This window comes from Sinocyclocheilus rhinocerous, unplaced genomic scaffold (assembly GCF_001515625.1).
Source record: "Sinocyclocheilus rhinocerous isolate Xijiao unplaced genomic scaffold, SAMN03320098_v1.1 scaffold558, whole genome shotgun sequence".
NCBI classification, from domain to species: Eukaryota; Metazoa; Chordata; class Actinopteri; order Cypriniformes; family Cyprinidae; genus Sinocyclocheilus; species Sinocyclocheilus rhinocerous.
Window position 1 is genome coordinate 1,378,182 of NW_015634502.1, and position 23,163 is coordinate 1,401,344.

Here is a 23,163-nt window from a genome sequence, read left to right on the forward strand (position 1 = left end):
AGAGCATCTCCAAAACTGCAGCTCTTGTGGGGTGTTCCTTCCTAGTCTGTAGTGGTCAGTATCTATCAAATGTGGTCCAAGGAAGGAAAAGTGGTGAACCGGCGACAGGCTCATTGATGCACGTGGGGAGCGAAGGCTGGCCCGTGTGGTCCAATCCAACAGACGAGCTACTGTAGCTCAAATTGCTCATGAAGTTAATGCTGGTTCTGATGGAAAGGTGTCAGAATACACAGTGCATCACAGTTTGTTACGTATGGGGCTGCATAGCCGCAGACCAGTCAGGGACAGGTGCCCATGCTGATCCCTGTCCACCTCCCAAAGCGCCAACAGTGGGCACTTGAGCATCAGAACTGGACCACAGAGCAATGGAAGAAGGTGGCCTGGTCTGATGAATCACGTTTTCTTTTACATCACGTGGATGGCCAGGTGCGTCTGCGTCGCTTACTTGGGGAACACATTGCACCAGGATGCACTATGGGAAGAAGGCAAGCCAGCGAAGGCAGTGTGATGCTTTGGGCAATGTTCTGCTGGGAAACCTTTCGTCCTGCCATCCATGTGGATGTTACTTTGACACGTACCACTTACCTAAGCATTGTTGCAGACCATGTACACCCTTTCATGGAAACGGTATTCCCTGGTGGCTGTACCTCTTTCACCAGGATAATGCGCCCTGCCACAAAGCAAAAATGGTTCAGGAATGGTTTGAGGAGCACAACAACGAGTTTGAGGTGTTGACTTGGCCTCCAAATTCCCCAGATCTCAATCCAATCGAGCATCTGTGGGATGTGCTGAACAAACAAGTCCGATCCATGGAGGCCCCACCTCGCAACTTACAGGACTTAAAGGATCTGCTGCTAACATCTTGGTGCCAGATACCACAGCACACCTTTAGGTGTCTAGTGGAGTCCATGCCTCGACGGGTCAGGGCCGTTTTGGCAGCAAAAGGGAGACCAACACAATATTAGGAAGGTGGTCATAATGTTATCCCTGATCGGTGTAAATAATACATAATTCCACAGGGTAGGCAGAACCAATATTAAACATTAACATTAAAGGAACAGTTCACCAACAAATGAAAATTTGCTTAAACATTACTCGCCCTCAGGCCATCCAAGATGTAGCTGAGTTTGTTTCTTCATCAAAACAAATTTTGAGCAAATTTTCATCCTTATGATCATATTCTCCTCCATGATTCGAAATGATCTTGAGCTCTAGAGCATCTGACTGTCTGATCAATGTTAAATTTGATTATCAACCAAGAAATAGTGCAGAATCTTAAATATTTCTTTGTTCCTTTTACATCATAACATTGATTTTTTCCCCCCTAAAACTTATTTTACACGTCTAAATTAAATTTTCAATATGGACTCAGACTTTAGGACTGTAGGTTACAAAGGAATATCAAATAATAATGGTCTAAATACACATGCAAGCACAGTATACTGTATATCCAGAGGGATTATGGTAAGCACTGTCCCAGGTTACTATTAATGAGATCGGAGGTTTGGTAGATGAGCATATGGCCAGTGGAAAATTCAGGAACATCAAGTACTAGTTACTCAGCTGTCTTCACATCCGATGAGTGAATGTCTTCACACAAGATAATCAAGCACCGTGATCTCATTCGTTCCATTACGAATCATCACACATACTCTCTAGACACAAGACGAAACTTGAGAAACCCGACCAGAATGGTTTCTGACAGCAAGCCAAATGCTCACTGACATATGACTCATGGGCCGATTTTTCAGCTGAATTACACTTCAGAGAAGTGTTGCAAATAAATATGGATTCCATGCTTGCATTTTGGATAAGCGGGCAACTTATATCTGAGTCAGTCTGATCCTCATACAGCCGACTTGAATCCTTGGATCAGTCAGTTGGTTTATCCTAAGCAGAGTGAAAATATTTATATTTTCTATATCTATATAATTATCTATATTTACAAATATTGCATAATAATCTATTTTATAAGATAACTAGTGGAGTCTCTTGTAATTGTGAAATCAAATGGGCTAACATTTACTACCAATAAGATACCATAAGATATTCATTATTTAAGTGGTCTGTATTTATATAAATGTATGAAATACATGAATATAGGCTTATTAATATATCGGCCTGTTGTCTTACCTAAAGGGTGATTACATTAGTAATCATAGATATTTTTATGTAAAATATACATTTTGTATCACAGTACTGAATTACTCAAAAACAATCCGAAATTATGAGATACTTCATTAAATAGGCAAATTTATAAATGAAATCCAGATAGGACTAAAGTGGATGGAAGTAAAGTCATATACACTTTTTCTTTGACTGAATGTAATTATTATTAAACCTTGCATAAAAGCATAAAATATAGGCAGAGAGTGTTTCTTATTACAAATGTTCATTAAAAAAAGTGAATATCTACTAATAAGACCACATTATAAAAACATGCCATCATTGGACACAATTGTCCTTGTCTTTCATATATGGTTCATAAATTAATTGGAAGGATTTCACATTTCATATGTAGAGACTGGACAGGCAGCTGTCGTCCTCGCATTGGCCCATTAGCACATGAGCGTATAAGAGCACTGCATCAGAATATGCTTCCTGCTGGATCACTGGGATGTAAATGGTTGTTTCACATGCTCTGATCTGTGTGCTGCAGAACCAGTGTGTGTGTGTGTGTGTGTGTGTGTGTGTGGTGACTGTGGGGGAGATATCTCCAACAGCCTTGCACTGACATTTCATATCCCTGCCACAATGATGACAGAACATGACTCCCTCTTCACACATGTGCCCTCTCAACACAAATACACACACACATAGACACATACAATGCCTCAGAGAAAGAGAGGGAGAGGGACGACTAAAAGACTGCCAATCGATGCTTGTGAAATTTGCAGAGAAATGTCACAATTCTTGATACCAGTTCTCATTACCACCAGTGTTGGGAGTAACGCATTACAAAAGTAATAATATTACAGTAGTATATTACTTTTTGCTGTAACGCAGTAATATAACGCATTACTAATACAATTTGGGTAATATTATTACTCGTTACAATGTCAGTAACGCAAGTTACAACAACATACACAGCAAAAACTAAATGCTATTGAAGAACTTCCTTTAAAAATAAGTTCACTTTAAATATGAAAATAATAATAATAATAATAATAATAATAATAATAGTAGTAGGGAAACAATGTTTCCATGCCTCCATTATTTGATGAATTACTGTTGCTATGATCAACAGAAAGTAAAATGAAATGAAGTTGTGAATAAAAAAAAAAATAATAAATTAATAAAACTTTAAATATGGAAGGCAAATAGAGCCATGTTGTAAATAAATAAATAAAAGCCACATTAAATATCCCAGGCAAATAATGCTAATTTGTTAATAAAATAAATAAATTACCATAAATTAAAATACATATAAAATAAAATAATATAACAAAATATTAAAAGCCATATTAAATATGCCATGAAAAAATGGTAAGTTGTGAATAAATAAAATAAAATAACATAAAATACTGTATTTATCTGGACAGCACTGCTAGTCTGGCTTAGAAATGGCCAGTAGGAAGCTACTGAGGAAGGATCTCCTAATAATTATACAGATATAGAAGCATCAGAAGCAGGCTGGAGAGAAATGACAGGGGTGTCTGCGTATGTGAGAGTGTGTAATGAGGCTTAGCCAAGGAAAAGGAAAAATCCTTGCTCTCTTGTTGGGAGAGATGTGACGTCATTGCAAAGCCCTGCCATTAACACGTTATAGGAAAGATTTCACACATTAATCTGCTGACAGGTCTTAGGTAGTACAGCAAATCAGTGAGATTATCTTCACAGTTTTTCAAAGACATGCCTGAGCTCTTCAGTGTAACAATGTTATTTCTCCAAACACAGATTTATGAATCAGCAAAAAAGGTGCTGTTCCTGCAGAAGTAAGACATAAAGGTCCCAAAAGAGATTACAATGAACATCTCCTTTAGTTGTTTCAGAGACATGCTAGACATTTGAGGCTGTCTGGAGCTGAGACTTACTGTAAATCAAATGAGCAGCAGGTCTCTCTTCAGCACCTTGGACAGCGCCACGACTTCTGGCTGCCAGTCACAACAGCACACATACAGAAAGCTACTGCTGAAAGGTCAAGGTCAACAAGACAACATTTACTAAATTACCCAACTAACCTACCACACTCTGCTACTGTATTTACATCTTCAGCCTATAATTTCAGGGTTAGGTTTAGGTTTCATGGTTACACTACAAAGTAGTCAAAATGTGCATTTTTTTTAACCTTCAAATAGAGCTACTTCTACTTGATTTCACCCTAGAAAGGGACTTGTTGTTTTTTATTGTTAGTGAATGAGTGGTTCACAATGAAACTTTCTAGAACCTTCACTCTCTCTGTACCTCTGAACGAGTGGCAAACTTCGACCTGATCTGTTGAGACCATCACACCCTTTAGGAAACAGCTGAAGACACTTCACATGCAAGTACCTGTAATAACAACTTATTTTCTCTTCTTCTCTGCATTTCACTTTAGCTTGTGTACTAATCTAATCTTCCACTTGAAACTTGATACTGTAAATATTGCTGGCTCTTATGATAACTTGCTTGTAGTGCTCCTTATATTTAAGTTATTTAGATAAAAGCATCTGCTAAATGAATAAAGTAATGCAATGTAGTATAATATACACTACCATTCAAAAGTTTGTGGTCACAACGAGTTTTTAATGTTTTGAAAGTATTCTCTAATGCTCAGCAAGAATGCAATTATTTATTCACAAAATACAGTAAATACTGTAAGATTGTGAAATTATACAATGTATAATAACTATTTATTTGTTTGATTGATTGATTGATTGATTGATTGATTGATATTTAAAATGTCATTTATTCATGCGAGGACAAAACTGAATTTTCAGCAGCCATTACTCCAATCTTACTCCAGAATTTAATGATTTAATTATTAATTTAATGTGTCCTTGCTGCATAAAAGTATTACTTTCAAATAGACCCCAAACCATTCAGGAGTTTACTTCATTTTAATAAGTTTGCAAAGATAGCAATGTCATACAAGACCTGTAAAAGATGTTGATTTACTTGATGGAAATAAAATTCATCTTCTCATGCAGACAATGAGCACTGTGGAAGATGCGTCATAAGCCATCATGTGGTATTTTTACAGTGTGAGAGATTTCTGATAAGCATCATGGCTTGTGGCTCAAGAGAGTGTAAGTGTTAGTGAGCATAGTGGGTCGAGCAGCCCTGAAACGATCAGATCCTCCAAACGTTCAGCACTGTACACACATGCATACGTGTGCCAAAACACACACACACACACACTTCCTGTCTATTCAGCCTGCCTTTCCTGGGTTGTATAGTGAGTATCTCCCTGAGCAAGTCTCCATACTGCTTTTCACACACCTAAAATAGAACTCAACAGATACAAGAAACCTTTCATTTGCATTGCGTTAGAAGAAGCTCACGAATAGCTCCGTGAGGGTCCTTTTACTCTCTCTCTCTCTCTCTCTTTCTCTCCCTCATGCATTTCTTGCTCCAGGGGAAACTCTATGTGATCAAACATGCCTATTCATCTGACTGGATGGAACCGCCTAAATGCAAAGGCAGAAAAATAGATACAAAGAAAGAAACAGAGAGACAATAGTAAGAGCAGTCTGGTAGAAAACAGATAACTGATGACCTCCAATGCAATCGCCTCATCTCTCTCTTCTTTCATTAGAATGAGACTTTAAAGTTTGCTTTTTGCATCTCCCCTGGACTCGGACAGAGAAAAGAATGGATTTTTAGTGCCCGACAGGCATAATACTGACTATCGCATCTCCAAACAAAGTTGATGGGAAAAGACCTATAAAAATAATGAAAAAAATGTGGATTTATCAGAAAATGGAATGAACAGCCCACACGTCTTCGCTTAGCCTGGATCACTGCATACCTGTCTATAAAACTGGCCTCCTTAATGCTCAGTGGCTGAGTGTAATTCTGAATGGCAAGCATCAACGTTTGTTTTATTCTGGTCCTGAAACCACTGGCTATATCTGCTCTATTAATAATCTATGCTCTCAGCTTGGCTGTGAGGTCATCTCATGTATGCAGGCATGGGGGCATGAGAGCAAGACAGGAAATGTGCATCTCACCTGTAACCTCCCTGAGATGCCCACAGGCTTTTCTGAAAGTGGCCAAACAGCAAGCAGTGAGAGTGCACCAACTACAATCAAAAGAGAGGGGGAAATACCCATGCCAGTTTATAAACAGGAAAAAAAGAGCCTACTGTACCGTTCAAAAGTTTTGGGGTTAGTTTTTTTTTATTTTTCTACCAATATATTTTTATTTCTATTTTTTATATAATTTGAAAAAATATTTTTTGTAAATATATATAATTTTTTCCCTCCATATATTTCAATCCAAGAAAATGCATTTGCATGTATAACACTACATCTGAATTAAAATCTGAAAGGAACATATTACAATACATAAAACTTTAACATTATTAAATCATTATTAATATAGTTTTGATCTCTAGTAGACTATACAATCTACATTGGCATTTAGTCTAGTTAACTAGCTAAACAACGGGAAATTCTCAAGGATGATATAGCTGCCCTGATGAACTGACGTCAGCAGAAAAGTGAAAACTTTGAGCGTCTTGTGGCAGCGGAAGCTACAGTCAGTTCCCTTAAGGCTCAAAATAGTTTGTCATTGGAGCGTCTGGACGATCTGGAGAATAGATTGCGATGATCGAATCTGTGTATACTGAATGTCCCCGATGGGAGCGAGGAGGCAAAGACCTCACCGTATTTGTTTCAGAGCTTCACCTGAATACAGAGGTATTCACAAGCCCACCACCGCTGGACCGAGCGCACCGCTCTCTAAAGTTCGCTATTCGGGAGATCTCCAAAGGATAAGAGAGTATCAAGAAAGTCAACGTAATGAGAGTGTCAACATATCGGGAGCATAACAGTACACAGGGATGCAGCCTTCTCCTACAGGGAATGTTGGAATAGGGGTGGTAGGATTTTTAGGTTTGATACTTCATTTGTGTTATCTTCAGTGTTGGGGGTGACGCATTACAAGTAACGCGAGTTACGTAATCAGATTAATGATTAATTTACAAGAAAATATTGGAGTTACTTTTTCAAAAAAGTAACGCCAGTTACTTTGTTTTTCCATTTATTGACTGACAAGTCTCCTGTTCCCATATTGGGAGAAATCAGAAGTGCAGAGGAGTTGTGTGCGCTGTGTGAACATGATGTTACTGTAGTTCTAGACTAAATGTGAATGTGCATTAATTCATCCCACTCACAAAAAACAGATTTAGTATTCATCAAAATGAATTAAAACAGTGAAATGCAAACTCAGAATATGACGCAAACCTGCAATAATTAAATATGTTAAATAACACAAATGTATCTAATCCCATTTTATTAACCAATATCTTTGCTGCTGACCTTTGATGATCCAGTTCAACCATACTAATAAGCAAAAATGACTTTAGATAAACTAACAATTGTGCTTCATTGTTTTTTTATTGCTGAAGAGTGTTTCTTCTCCTGCGTTCTACTGTACAGACGTGAATTTACTTTTCCTTCAGCCTGAGGTTTATTCATTACACTTTTTGGTGTGAAAGGGCTCTTACATTTGCTATAAATAGAACTTCTTATATTAAAAACAATCAAGCCCTGCTCATATTTAAAAAGTAACGTGAAAGTAACGCAAAAGTAATGTAACGCATTACTTTCCATAAAAAGTAACTAAGTAACGTAATTAGTTACTTTTTTAGGGAGTAACGCAATATTGTAATGCACTACTTTTAAAAGTAACTTTCCCCAACACTGGTTATCTTGCCTTATTTGCTGGGTGCATATTGATGGTTTTGGTTTAGACTATATACTGTATACTATTGCTGTATAACTGTGCTGATGGGGACAACACAATGTTCTAAACCTATGTCAGCAACTTTCTTTATGGCTAATAATTTATAACTAAGAGATATATTATGGGAGTCACAAAAATAATTTCATGGAACTTTTCGGGATGTAACTATGTAATTAAATGTAAGAAAATCCTCTCCTACCTCAAGCAAAACACATCAGATATAGCTATGCCGCAAGAAACTCACCTGAGTGTTGAGGAATCTGAGAAATTCAAAAGGGGTGGACTGATCAGGTATACTCAAGTACATTCAATACTAAGAGTAGGGGTGTCGCTGTTTTGATTAGGAAGGGTTTAGACTTCAAAGTCCACAAAGCTTTGCCATTGCACAAATAAATTACATTTTAAAATATATTAAAACAGAAAACAATATTTTAAGTTTTACTGTATTTTTGATCAAATAAATGCAGCCTTGGAGTATATAAGATTTCATTTATAAACTTTAAAAAAACTCTTACCAACCCCAAACTTTTGAACAGTGTATTTTACAAAGATCAGCAAATCTCTATAGTAACTGTGCATTTAAAGCCTTTTCTGCAACTTTTCCTGTCTGTTTTTTGTTTTGTTTTTTTGTCTTTTATTGTACTAAAGAAACTACTTTTGTTTCTTTGAATCAAATGCTGGTCAGGACTCAAAAAGGCTCCCAAATGCCGCCCTAGAGAAACAGAATAAGAGAGATAGCCGAAAAGGAGGATTTGCAATAGACAAGAAACATTGACTTGTTCTTTTCGCTGCCTTTAACAAGAGTTTGTACCTTTACGGCAGAATGGCCCAGATTAATAATGGTTGGAGGAGAGAGGTCCACACCACTGCACTTTAAAGCCTTAAGGTTGGTTCTGGCTTAAGCGTCTGAGCAAAACGCCTGTCCAGCAGGGCTGCCTGTGCACGCTCAAGCCAAGATTAATCCTGCCATTATTCTTCATGAGTCTCACACCCCACACATATGGAGCAGTAAAGACAAGGCACAAATTAAGCGACAGCGCGAGAGAAGGAGAAAGAGAGAGTTTCCCTAAGCAGATCTGTAATATGACATTACTGACCTCAGATCAACAAACAAACAGTGACAGAAAAACCAATAAACACAAAGGAAGATCAGTGTATGCCGAGGAGCCCGAGTGCTGCTGAGATGATGAATGTGTGTGTGTAAGTGTGTATAATGTGCCCTTATGCCACAACGTGATTTGATGGTCAAAGCAATTTACGACTCTGCATACTAGAAAATTCATTAATACATGAATTACACACAGATGAGAGAGCAAGCAACTCAGAAAGAAATCCTGAACAATATTCACCCTCATGTTCTCATGTTACTCAGAATCCTCTTCGGCTCTGACCTTCACACCAAGGCCCGTTCGCACCACGAAAGCTAACTATAAAGATAAAAATATTAGCATCCTTCTTTAAAGGGCTCATGAACTGCATTTTTTAAATTATTTGATAATGTTTCCTGAGGTGCACTTATAATGTTAGTGTGATTTTTACATGAAATATTGTCATAACTTAAATAAAAGGACATTTTCTGCCCTGATTTTAGCACACCGATTTGAACGCTGTTGGAAGGGGCGTGTCTGCTGACTTCAATGGAAACGCCCACTGCTATGATTGGCTAACATCTTTGCATATGAAATAAGTATTACATGTAGAGCTCTCTCAAACACTTTGACTACGTTTTTACTATTACAACTGTTGAGATTAACTAATCATGGAGAGCATTGATTATAGCATTATATTTAGATCTACTCCCGTCGTGTGCGGGAGTAGTCCTCAGTGCAAATCCTCAGTGCAAAGAATCCTCAGTGAAATGTACCGAACAAACAAATAATGCTCTACTCTCGCCTCCTCGTCTCACTAACACTCTGGTGGGCGGGGCCAAAGACGCGTTGATGCAGAAGTAGGTGTTGATCAGATTCTGCAGAGGTGGGCTTTCGTCGCACTGTGGCATCATAATGTGATAGAATCTTAAATCTTAGAGTCATTTCCTGAGCTTTTTTCCCCCCAACAGAAGCTGTTTTTGGACTAACGAGAAAGTTTTGAGCTCTGAAACTCACAGGATGTTTTTAAAGTACAATGACCTCTTACATGTCAAAACATCAAGGAAAATTTGATTTCTCAATTCATGACTTCTTTAAAGCAGGGTGGATTCTGATTGGCTATCAATGTTTTTATCATTCATCAACTGGATAAAAATGGTTGTGAAAGTGATTCCAATAATATTGTTTCTCTGTACTGTAATTGTTATAGTTGTGTTGTGGACGCTATTCTTTTAAATTTAGAACAATTTTTTAAATTATATCGTTTGAGGGGCTAAGACGAACATTTTGCCACACCCGCCAAATAACCAATGACTTCAGAAAATGTACCTGTCAATGGCCAGAGAAAATTTACCATCCATTAATATTTTTTACTGGCCATGCAACTGTATTTGTATTATTATTGAATCAAATAAAAAATAAACAAACCAATGAAGAAATATCACTAGAATACTACTGAACTGTCAAGTTTCATTTATTATTTATTTATTATTTTATATAACAACAGGGGCCCGTTTCAGTAAGGAGGTTCAACCAACTCTGAGTTAAAACTTGAACTCTGAGTTGACTTACTCTGAGATGGGAAACACTCAGTTTTCGGTTTCAGAACAGCTGAATTGATTGAGTTCAATCGACTCTGAGTAGGTTGACTCTGAGTTTAGCGCGTGCACCAGGACTATGAAAAGCCATTATCAATGGAGCTCCGATATTATGATTCACCATGGCAACAGCTCCCGCCAAAAAGACTCAATACGAGTTTAATTCTTATCACTGTTATAATATCACAGGTGAAAACTGGCAGAACGGTAGATTATTGAACTAATGTGCTATTCATTTTCATGGTATCCCACGGGCAAAATAAATAAATAATAATAATAATATAAGTGCATTTTTCTTATTTTACAAATGATCTGCCAATAGGGTAAGAAAAATACGGCAGCGGCTATTTACACTAAGTGGAATTAGCTACTTTCTTAGCGATAGATCCTATTTACAATAGGCTAACTAAAAATAGCTCTAGATGCTATTTACACTTAGTGAAAATAGTGATATATTCTATTTACCATGTAAAAGTAGCAGTTCTTTGCAATAAGTGTAAATAATAATTAGATACTATTTATACTTTATACTGGCGGATACATACTATTTTGCACCTCAGTACTGTTGTACATTAACAGGATGCAATAATAACATAGACTGTAAATGATTATATTTATTAAAATTATAAATACTTTTATCATTATTAATCACTCGTTAGGAACTTTACTTCCACTTTGAGAAAATTTTCTTCATTTTTATTGAAAATAAATTCTAATGTGATATGTGATGGGAAAAGTGAGAAGAGCGAGCTCGGCAAAAGCCGGACTCGAACCCGGTCACTCACGTCACAAACTAGTTCTGTGCGCCCAACACGTTACTGCCTACACTACTGAAGCCATCATTATTGCACGTCATATTTAACCTTGTGTGACACTGGAGGGCAGAGCTACTGTAAATCTGCACTTAGTAATAGACACTCCGAATAATCTTGTTTTCCATTTGCATTAAGATTATTTTTATTACCACACTGGCAGATAATTTTACTTAAGTAAAATGCACTTAATGTAGATCCCCCCAGGAAACAAGACTACATATCTTATATAATTTTCTTATATAGAAAATCCATCTTGATTTAAGAATTTTTAGATATTTGTACTTGAAATAAGAAAAAATATTTTAAGTATTAAGAAAAAAGCATTTTTGCAGCGTGCATGGATGAATGAAGTATTTAAACATCGCTTGCGCTTTAAAAAGGGGGAGGAGACCGAAAGAAAACTCTGGTTTTACCGAAGAAAACCTGCTCCTGACCAGGTTAGGTTCAAAGAGTAAGTTACCACGGTAACTGACTCCGAGTATAAGTTACCTCCCTTTCAGAAACGGGCTTGACTTACCCTGCTTTATCGGGTTTGACATACCTCCCGTTCTGAAACGGAAAACCCAGAGTTTCCCTCATTTCAGGGTTAACATACTCAAGAGTTTTCACTTAACCTCCTTTCTGAAACAGGCCCCAGTAAAATTATAATATTAATATTTATGTTTTTTTTTTCTTTGCTTTCAAACATTAAACCAACGAGATTTTATTTTGATGGAAAACTGCAGGGAAACTTCTCTTTTGAAATGCTTCTCTTTTGTTGATAACAGATGAGGCTGATTTACTGAGGTCATAAGAAGAATGTAGAAGACTTTTATGCACAATTATTTTTCAATTAATAATTGAATAATAGAATAATGAACAATTTGAACTAGTTCAACTAATGAAAGGTTTTCATTTGCTTGATAGTTCTTTGCTATGGTACATTATTTCAGTAATAAAAAATCTAATGTAAATAAGGGTATATATAATATTATTACAATTTTATAAATTCATGCTAGTGGATCTAAAGCATTTTTTTGTGCAGCACACCAGAATCTGTCATCCAATAGATAAATGATTAATGTTGAGTATGCTGTATTACATAACTGCAAGAAAATGGAGTAAATAAAACTGACTTCCATTCCAAAAACAGCAGGAACCCTGATGCACAACACAACGTCATACTGCATACATGCATACTGCTGAAAGCCTCAAATATCAAAGCATTTAAGTCAGAGGGATTGCTATCTGGAATGTTCTCTGTCCCTGTGTCTGGCAAGCTCTCAGGAATGTGGTTAATGTTACCCACTCACGGCCAACTGCTGATCAGGAACAAAATGTGAGCTCTGTAAAGGAATACCACCATCTTCTTTTCTTAGAGAGAAAAGATTCTGTTTTGCCCTCGTGAGGATGTATACAAATCTTCCTCATATTGAAGTCTTAAGTAGAAAATTAATTGGTTAACCAAGCATAAAGCCGGTTTGATGGAATCATATTTCAGCAGAAAGCTCCCCATTGAAGACAATTATGGAACAGTGTGGAGAGGGCCGTCGGTGGTTGAAACCTTAAATGAAGCTGAATCTTGTCTGATATGCTGTCTGGTTTCAAGGTCACGACTCAGATCTCAAACTGGGAATCAGTTTTCAAAGGGGTGAGATTCATTACAACATTTAGGACCTTCTGAAGGTTCTGAGTATGGAAAATCAGTAACCGCTGGATCAAAGAAAGTCAAACTCCTACAGACCCCCCTGAGCTGGCTATTTTTACCTCAAAAGTGTCCATCAGACGACTCGGCATGCTCCTTGGACAGCCTCTGGGCCAGACTCATCTATTTTTTCTCCATCATATTTCTCTACTACTGCTATCTGCCAAATGCTATCGGCCTACCACTTTGTCATTACTGTTCATGTCCAATCAAATGTGATGTCAATCAAATCTCCATAGAGACATCATAAGCTTCAATAGAAGTTCTCTCAATTCACATTGACTTGCCAATTCTGATTGAGTTTCAGCACAGTGTTTAGTTCCACTGTACTGGAAAAGTACTACTGTTCATATTGTTAATAATGTACAAATTATTTTTAACAATATCTTATTAATCCTTGAATTTTTTTATTGCTTAAATAAAATGTTGAATATGTTGGTGTTGGGGGAAAAAATCCAAAATAATTAAATAACAATGGTGAAAACTATTTTTAGTTTTTATTTATTTTATTTTATTTTATTTTGTAGAGACCATATTACACTATAATTCAACAGTTTGTAAGTTGTATTTATAAAATAAAATAAAAATAAGAAACACATTTTCTTTTAACAAGGATGCATTGCATTGATTAAAAATGACAGTAAAGACATATATTACAAAACATTTTTATTTCAAATAAATTCTTTTGAACTTTTTACTCATCAAAGAATCCTGAGAATCCCACAAAAATATTAAGCAGCAAAAATTATTTTCAACATTGTTAATAATGAGAACCATTATTAATATTTAAGCACCAAATCAGCATGTTAGAATTCATGGTAACACTTTACAATAAGGTTCATTAGTTAACTACTTTAGTTAACATGAACTAAGCATGAACAATACTTCTACAGCATTTATTAATATAGTTAATGTTAATTTCGACATTTACGAATGCATTATTAAAATCAAAAGTTGTGCTTGTTAACATTAGTTAATGTACTGTGAATTAACATGAACTAACAGTGAACAACTGTATTTTCATTAACTAACATTAATAAAGATTAATAAATACTGTAATAAATGTACTGTTCATTATTTGTTCAAGTTAGTTAATACATTAACCAACATTAACTAATGGAACCTTATTGTAAAGTGTTACCGAATTCATTTTTGAAGGATCATGTGACACTGAAGACTGAAGATGACTGCTGAAAATTCAGCTTTGCCATCACAGAAATTAATTACATTGTAAAATATATTAAAATAGAAAAAGGTTTATTTTATATTGTAATCATATTTTACAGTATTACTATATTTACTGTATTTTTTATCAATAAATGCAGCCTTGGTGAGCATAACAAACATTTCAAAAAACAAATCAAAAATCATAATGATTCCAAGCTTCTGATGACCGGTATATATATTTCCCCCAACATCAGTATAATCAACATTTCATTTATGCAACATTTAAAAAAAAAAAAATTAATGGATCTCTTTCAATATGTTAAATTTCACCCAAGCCATGGCAGAGTGCATTGATCCTGCCAGATTTCCCTCTGTTTGCTATGTGTTGAATGTGGAAGGATGGCTTTATTGGTATATCCGTACCCTCTTTGTGCAAAGAGTAAATGGCTATGCAAACAACTCTTTGCGCACCAGCTGATATGGACTCATAGGATTCACTGGTGCACAGAGCGCTGGAATTTCTATATCTTCTGTTAGTTCCTATACCAACAGAGGCTTGTGTTTGGACTAACATGATATATTGCATTTTAGCACAAATTAATGTCTCGTCCCGCTAAATAAACGATCCCTGCTTGACCTCAATAAGTCACAGTGTATGTAAAACATCCAGTTAGCTTCCAGAACTCTCTGTGGCAGTTTATGTGTCCCTGGTGTCCATATTGCTGTCACACATAGTTAGCAATTACACTGTCCAATTACATTTCTAAACTATCTGAGACTTTTAATTAGCATGTAAGCTAAAGTTCCCCTGTCTGCTTGCTCTGATGTGGTGTTATGGGAACTCGAGCGCAAGTCCTTATCACAGGCAAAAACACAGCCCAGAAACTCAAACTCAAAGACTGAGGGTCTGGGGACAAAGTTTTCACTTACTCAAACTAGGGCTGGGTGATAGCAAAAGTTGAAAAATGAAAAATAATTATAAAAAATAAAAAGCAAAATAGTAGACTGTTGTCGCTTGGATTAAAAAGAAAGAAAGAAAAAGAAAAATCACAAAAACCTAAACGTAATGTTAATTTGTTTTATTTCACTGAATCTTAAACCAATCATATGTATTATCAATCAAAAGAATGATCTCTGAAGACCTTTTCATATATTAAAATGTTTTATTAAAATAAAAGAGTGTAGTTAAATATCGATGTAGTAAATACTGATAAAATACTGACTAAATATCATTCTTTCTAGTGTTAATTTAGTGAAAAATAGTGATTAAAATATATTTTTGGTCAGATTTTTGTTGCGTTTCAGCTTTTGCATTAGGCATTTTGAATTTATTTGGCAACAGTAGCTGTTTGGTCAAAAAAAAATAAAATCACCCTGCAAATTTAGACCTAATAAATAAATATCGACATACAGTACATACATACATTAAGTATTGTAAAACACCTGAAAAATATTGAGACATAATTTTTTCTAGCTTTACCGCCCAACCCTAATTCAAATTCACAACCAATCATAAATGAAACTGAAATACTACGTGAGTAGATTAAATATTATTAAAATTTGAGGAAGGGCCAGAGATGGATAATGAATTAATATAAGTTTCTGAGCCATTACAGTTAGCTGCCACCTCTAGCTTTTGCATTAGGCATTTTGAATTTATTTGGCAACAGTAGCTGTTTGGTCAAAAAAAAAAAAAATCACCCTGCAAATTTAGACCTAATAAATAAATATCGACATACAGTACATACATACATTAAATATTGTAAAACACCTGAAAAATATTGAGACATAATTTTTTCTAGCTTTACCGCCCAACCCTAATTCAAATTCACAACCAATCATAAATGAAACTGAAATACTACGTGAGTAGATTAAATATTATTAAAATTTGAGGAAGGGCCAGAGATGGATAATGAATTAATATAAGTTTCTGAGCCATTACAGTTAGCTGCCACCTCTGCTGCTAGCAGATTCACAAGAGCAGATTAGTGGAAAAATTATGACATAATTTGATCGTAATAAACGTTTTCTTTCCTCTTGATTGGATGAATAATGGACTGATGCCACTAGCATCTCCCCCAGGACAGCTGTTTGGCTGAATCGTGAAATGTCATATTTCTACATTCTGTTTACTCCCTTTAAATCCAAAATGCCAAGACAATGCTCAGATCAGATCCAACAAATAATACAGTGAACGCCAAACCTGAGGAATGATCCAAATTTGAATCCAGTAATTATGCTGATTGGCAGAATGAAGCCATTGAGCGGATTAAATTGGTTGAAATGGAGATCGCCTCTCATAAATAATAGTGAAGAATATGTGGAACTGTGCAAAAAACTGATTTTTAAGGCTTAGAAATTGATTTGTGAAAGATATGAGGATTTGTTCAGAATCTACTGTAAACACATTTTTATTCAATGGTAAACAGACTAGAATATTTTCAGATGCAATTTTACGGTTTGTCAAACAAATGTTGTGGTGAAAATTAATGTCAATTCCCCCATTTAGTCATTTATGCACAAATAATCCAGTAAAAACATCCAATTCCTCATCAGGGTTAAGCTGAGGCAACGTAAACTGGTTTAAACGGCCTACTTTTTGTAATGGACAATAACAGACTGTGTCCAACGCTGGTTGACTTATACGTGTGTGTGTGTGTGTGTGTGTGTTATAGTAGGTCAAGTAAGTACAGACAAGTGGCTCTTTAACTCAATAAACAACAACAAAAATGCGCAAACACACACACCAACCGACTCTCTATCTGTGTCTAATTCAGTACATTGCTTGGAGGAGAGGATCAGCTGTTATTATGGATGAAAGGATCTACATTGCATCTGTACTGCAGGGATCTTCCAAACTAAAAGTTTCCAGATAAAAGAGCCTCAACAGCCACAGGCATTTAAAGACCCATTACTAAAATCCCTCAGCACAACTGTGTACACGACCCACAGGCTCAATAAAACCTGAGCACATACAGTACATGCAAGCTTAAACAACGGAAACCATATGCTTTTTCATTACTAAATGTGTAGTTTCATTAGTTAGAGGCTTCCTCTCAGGCCAAACCTAGATGTCCTGGGTGTTTGAAGAAATCCTCAAAGTCCTTTTAAACTCATATACAAGTGTTTACTGTTCATTTTCAAGATGTGTGTGGAAAAATAGGAGAGGGAGAAATACATGGCCCTGGAGGGCTAGCAGGCACTGTTGGTCTTGTGCCATGACGGATAAATTTGAGGCTTTATAGAAGCGGTATTGATTGAACAAAGGCGCTACATGAGTGTGAGTGTGTGTGTGTGTGTGTGTGTGTGTGTGTGGGTGGGTGGTTCAGGTGTGCCCCTCCTGCCCTGTTAGATAGGCCGTGCTGAGGGTACAGGGCACTCGGCTGCCATGGTGACAACACTGACTTTGTACTCTTAAAAATAAATGTTCACAAAAGGGGTTTACGCAGTGATTTCGTAGAACAACCATTTTGGCTTTCACAAAGAACCTTTCAGTGAACAGAAAGCAGCATTTTTGCTTAGTGTAAAGAACATTTTAAGATTCTGAAAAGCCTTTTCCACTATAAAGAACATTTTGTGAAATGGAAAGGTTTTATGGATATGAAAGGTTCTTCAGGGAATTGCACAGTCATGCATCTTGAAAAATACAATTCTGCTGATTTGCAAAAAGGCCTTATATTACGTAACTGGATTACGCTGATTTTAAAAATATCAAAAGTTTTCAAATGACTTTCAAATCACACTTTTCATCAGATACAATTTTTTTGACAGATAAAAATTATTATCTGGTAAACACTTTATTTTAAGGACCAATTCTCACTATTACCTAGCATATTTTAGTACTTACAAAGCACATATTAATGCCTTATTCTGCATGCCCATATTTTATGCCCTTACTCCTACCCCATACCTAAACTTAACATCTACCTTAATAACTATTAATAAGCAGCAAATGATGAGTTTATTGAGGCTAAAGTTGTAGTTAATAGTTAGTTAATAGTGAAAATTGGACCTTAAAATAAAGTGTGACTGATTTTTTTTTTATTACATTTTTTAAATGCACTCATCAAAATAACAAAAGCAGTCAAATGTCAAAAAATATTTTGGTTTTAATGCGAAAAAATAAGTATTCAAAATGTATCATTTAACTTACAATCTTCAAAGGATTTAATTTTTTAACTACTCCATTTAATACCAAAGAACTTTACATAAACACAAGTTTATAAATAAATAAGCATGTTTGCATATTGTTCTTTCACTGGCCATAATTCTAACCTTGACATAAGGATTAGGCATAAAATAATGTCTTCAGAATCATTCATACATGTGAAAATCAGCTGAGAATTGAACAAATAGTTGTAACCTGGCTCAGAGGAAAATAGGAATCATGTCTTTGTGGTAGTTTTTCTTAAGATTCAGGCTTCTTCACCTTACAAATGGTTGTCAAAAGCACAAAAAAATGCTATGAAAAGCACATTTTTTGTGAGAAAGTGTGACATTTTTGGAATCAGCAACCCAAAATTAGTAAGAAAAAATACTGGATTTCATTCAACAAATGTAATGCAGGGCAGTGTTATAGATGCCAATAAAGAACCTTTTTTTTTTAAGAGTGTGTGCATCTCAAGAGTCTGTATGTTAAATATCTCTGCTTTATAACTTGGTCAATCTGTCAGGATGTTATATAATATTTTACTTGACTCCGATCAAGGCTTTGAAGAACCTCTCTGAATGTACATATGCTTATACCGACAATTCCCCCTGTGAAAAGGCAAAAGTTACATAACAAGAATTTGTCAAGCTCTACTTTTTAAACACGGCATCTCGATTTTATTTATGCCTTTGAAGTAGTCAAAACCCCAGAATTACTATATTCCTGAGTGAAATCATAGAATTTTTTTGTTCAGATTCAAATTTTTCTGGCCTTTAAAAACTCTCCTGATTAAGGTACATCAGCTTTACTGTTATTTGCACCATTAACTGTGGTATGGAGTTGTTTCTGGCTTATTGAACCCTTGAAGATGTTGTTACATAACAGTTTAAGTGGGAGTGGGTGCAATCAAATCGTCCTGCCATTATATCAGACCTTCAAGAGTGTCAAATGGATAGCAGAAGCACTCTTTGCATTAACCAGGCATGCATTACTGTGTGAGCGAGTGAGTGAGCTTACATCCAGGAAGAAAAAAGTGGTATAAAAATGACAGAAGTGTCATGCTATTACACGCTATAGTGTACATGGTAATGAGATAGTTGTGTGCTGCCATTTAAGACATTGATGGCTGTACAGTGTGCACTTAGAGAACCTCATCTGACAGGGAGAAGAAGAATATGTAAAAATATGATCAAATTAACTCATTTAAACATTTCAAAAAATAAAATTTAACCAACGGCTTGTGTCAAAGCAAAAACAAGCTAATTCTTTCCAGTGACAGAGCCCGTAATGAACCAGCTGCTGTTCAGGTCAGCACACGGGCTGATATTCCCCACATTCCCATATCACTGTTTACTCTCCTAACGGCTTCCAGGTCAGTGAACTGGACACTGAGATACATGCCCAGTCTGTGGCATATGAGGACCCATTTGCCAGGCTGTCTTAATATGAGAGCATCAGCATAATCCTGCAAGGTACACTGGAGAATCAAGGCTCTCGAGAGAATGTCGGAGCCGTGAGAGGATGCATAACCTTGATGTGAAGATATTAAAGTAGTCGATGGAGCAATTAAGAGATGCTGCTAACGATCTTCATCAAGGCTATTCAGCCTACTCGGAATAGTGAGGAATTTTCCAAACTGCTAAAGGGAGATTCCCCGCTGTCTCATAACTTGGCAGCTAATCCACCTTAGACCTTGCTGGAGTGCAACAAAGCATGTGCCTTATTGCCACTGTGTACTATAAAACTAAAAAAGAATATAGATAGCAATTTCATACTTAATTATCTCCTTATCTAACACATTGCTAAACTCCAATAGGCATTGGTCAAACTTAGGTACAAACTCTTTTGTTCCAGATCCTCGGAATTGTCTTCTTTGCTATTATCTTACCGTAGTGAATTCTATATCATCCATTCTTATTGATGCTTTAAATCAAAGCAGCACAGAGAAAGGCCACTAAAAACTTCCAGATTCCAGACTTTCTGAGTTACATTTCTGTCTTAGAACATAAAACGAGAAGGATTTTCCAGAGTAAGCCAAACTAACCAGGCTGTATTCCGTTGCATATAGTTGGATGACCAGTCTGAGGCCAGTTGCATGACCATTACGTTAAGATTGTGTCTTACTAGTCTGACCAGCTAGCAATTAGTCGAGGGGTAATCGGTCTTTCTTTTCTGATTGAAATTAGACCAATCTATGTTTTAAGTAACTGACATATAAAAGACATGTCCAGTCCTAAAGGAAAAAATTAGATGACTAACTTGACTTAGACTAACTTGTAAGACTAGTCTCAACCAGCCACTGGACAGTATGCCATTGCTCTATAAGGAAAGAGCACATCTAAATAGAACATCAAGAATATAATATGTAAAATATGCACTTTAACGTATGTGACTATGGTAAGACAGCACCTTCTGGAGAACCTGTGAATGCAAGATATTGCAGCATCCTACATCAGGTAAAGAATGAACAATGATGCTCGCCTGGCTCCATCATCATTCCCATCTTAAACATGCTCTCCACATTATGCCTCTGGAACAGCTGCTAAATAGATGTAATGGCAAGGACAACTGTCATATTCTGCCACTTTGAATAACCAAATTTGTAAGTTGCTCAGTTTTCATCTTCTTTGGAATTGGGGTCCTAACTAGAGACTCTAGTAATGAACATCTCAATGAAAAGCACTTCCTTTTTATGGCTCTTACTCATGAGCTGTTGTAATTATTGAGCGTAGCATATTACTTAGCATTTGGCTGATTTTGTCCATGCAGAATGTATAATAAAGATTTGTTGCATGCATGCCCATTTTGGATTGAATCCTACTCTTGCTATATATGTACAGTAAGTGCTAAGAGCTCCTGTTAACCATAAATAAATCCAGCTCTTAAATCAGCTCTTCTGATTCTGACTCAACCTGACTTTCCACTGGCAAATAGCACACCATTTGAACCTTATGATCAAAATGTCACTCTAACAGTGAGAGATGTGATTCATAAAATGACATGAATGTCTTGACCGCACAGAAAATGTTGTTCTGGCATGGTGTACTGTGGTATGCGAGGGTGTGTTTAGCTGATACTCGACCTAATTTGCGCGCGTCCAAGTCTGTGGTATCGCATCGCGGTTATTTGGCGACCCCTAGAGAGCGCTGCGCGAATAACTTCAACTCGATTCACAATCTTGTTAATTACAAGCCCCCTGGTTATTCATACAAACCAGTATCACTTAAAACGTTTCCTCGGGAATATTACCAACGCAAAGCTGTAATGTTTAAGTAAGACATCACATTCTAAACAAGTAAAGTGAAAACAGCATGACGCGCATCAACTTGCCACAAAACTCTTCACAGATGACAGGATTTTGGCAATGGGCGTTCAATGCATTCAGCCCTTAGCTGAGAGTTCTCAAAAGGGATATTTATTACCTGCGTGTGACACACCGTTTCAGCCACATTTTTCCAGACAACAATTCCGAATCAGTCCTCCTGGTATTCGTCCATTTATGCGTTCCAACAAAACGTCGACGCTCGAGCGTAATGGTCACCTTAAGTTGGACACTTTACTCCAAATGTTACGGATGCTAGCATTCTAATGTTATATATCCCGAGAAACAGAAAGCTTGAAATAGCTCCACGTCTCTCCAGAGCGCACCAAACGAGGACTGGGCGAAATATTCACGAAAAACAAGGACGCGTCTTGTCCCCTTTTTTAGTTGCTCGCTGTTTTTCTCCTCAGAAGTGCGCACGGATGTGCAGAGCGACCCAGCGGCAGCGTGGGCAGCTGGACGGTTCAGTTGCTTCTCAACAGCCGCCTTCTTTTACATTCACAAGTTCGTCTAGAATATACTCCACTGGAAAAGAAAAAGAAAAAAAGTCAAGAAGATATGGGAACCAGGCGGCAAGGTGACAGCGTCACCATCCCCCGTGCGCTGCGCTCGCGGTCACCGCGCACTTTCTCTACATTTGTCAGGAGACCGAGCGCAGGCAAAAACGCACGATAAAACATTGAGAGTTCCGTGGCGCAAAAGCATGTCCTACATCGGCTGAAGAAGCTCTTCGATAGTTCTCGCTATCTTTTCAGGGCTGAAATAAATTAGAGATGCGGGGGGGGGAAACCAAGAAGAGTGAAGGATGAAACGCCACTTCACGGACGCGCGTGATGAGTGGAGCACGTGAAAGCGACGTTCGTCATTAGGATAGATAGATAGTGTTATCACCACTGTGCGCGCTATCCACCCTCTCTCACATACTCTCTCTCCTTTCCTCCTCCGTCTGACTAACAACCTGCCAGTCCAGCTTTAGCTGACAAACCCGTGACGTCATTTTAAAGTAAAATATGTAACATTTTAGACATCCTTCCCCCGTTTCCCTCAGAGGAGTTCATCCGAACCCAATTCTTTCCCAATCTCTGCCGGCCTAGATAAATCAGTCTGCATATGGGCTATGAAAAGCTCAACCAGTGTACAGCACTTTCCACTAAGGGTGAGATCAGTTTCTCATCCCAAGGTTAATACAGTGTCTGGTGGGTTTACTAAAGCAATAGAGCCACATCCTACAAATTGCATGAGAGCGTAATGACACATTTTTCTTCCTTGTGAAACACAGAAACTCTTTTTTGTTGTTAAGATGATTGATCTTCCACTCCAATTTACCATATAGGAAGAAGAAAGAGACAGTGGCGTTGAATAATGTTGAAATCCTTTTTATTTCACAGGAATGGCTGAAAATGAATAAAAACTCGGCCTGTGGACTGTCAGGCAGCAGCAGGAAAGCTC

At 36.8% G+C, this 23,163-nt stretch overlaps 1 protein-coding gene across 1 annotated transcript in view; it reads right to left on the reverse strand.

Moving 5' to 3' along the window:
• The window catches only part of LOC107745781 (adherens junction-associated protein 1-like), a 54,988-nt gene extending 32,409 nt beyond the window's left edge, over positions 1-22,579 (reverse strand). The window contains exon 1 of the mRNA XM_016559764.1: positions 21,815-22,579. Within this exon, the coding sequence (XP_016415250.1) occupies positions 21,815-21,843 (29 nt within the window). The 5' untranslated portion in view covers positions 21,844-22,579. The remainder of the gene's footprint in view (positions 1-21,814) is intronic.
• Between the last annotated feature and the right edge of the window lie 584 nt (positions 22,580-23,163).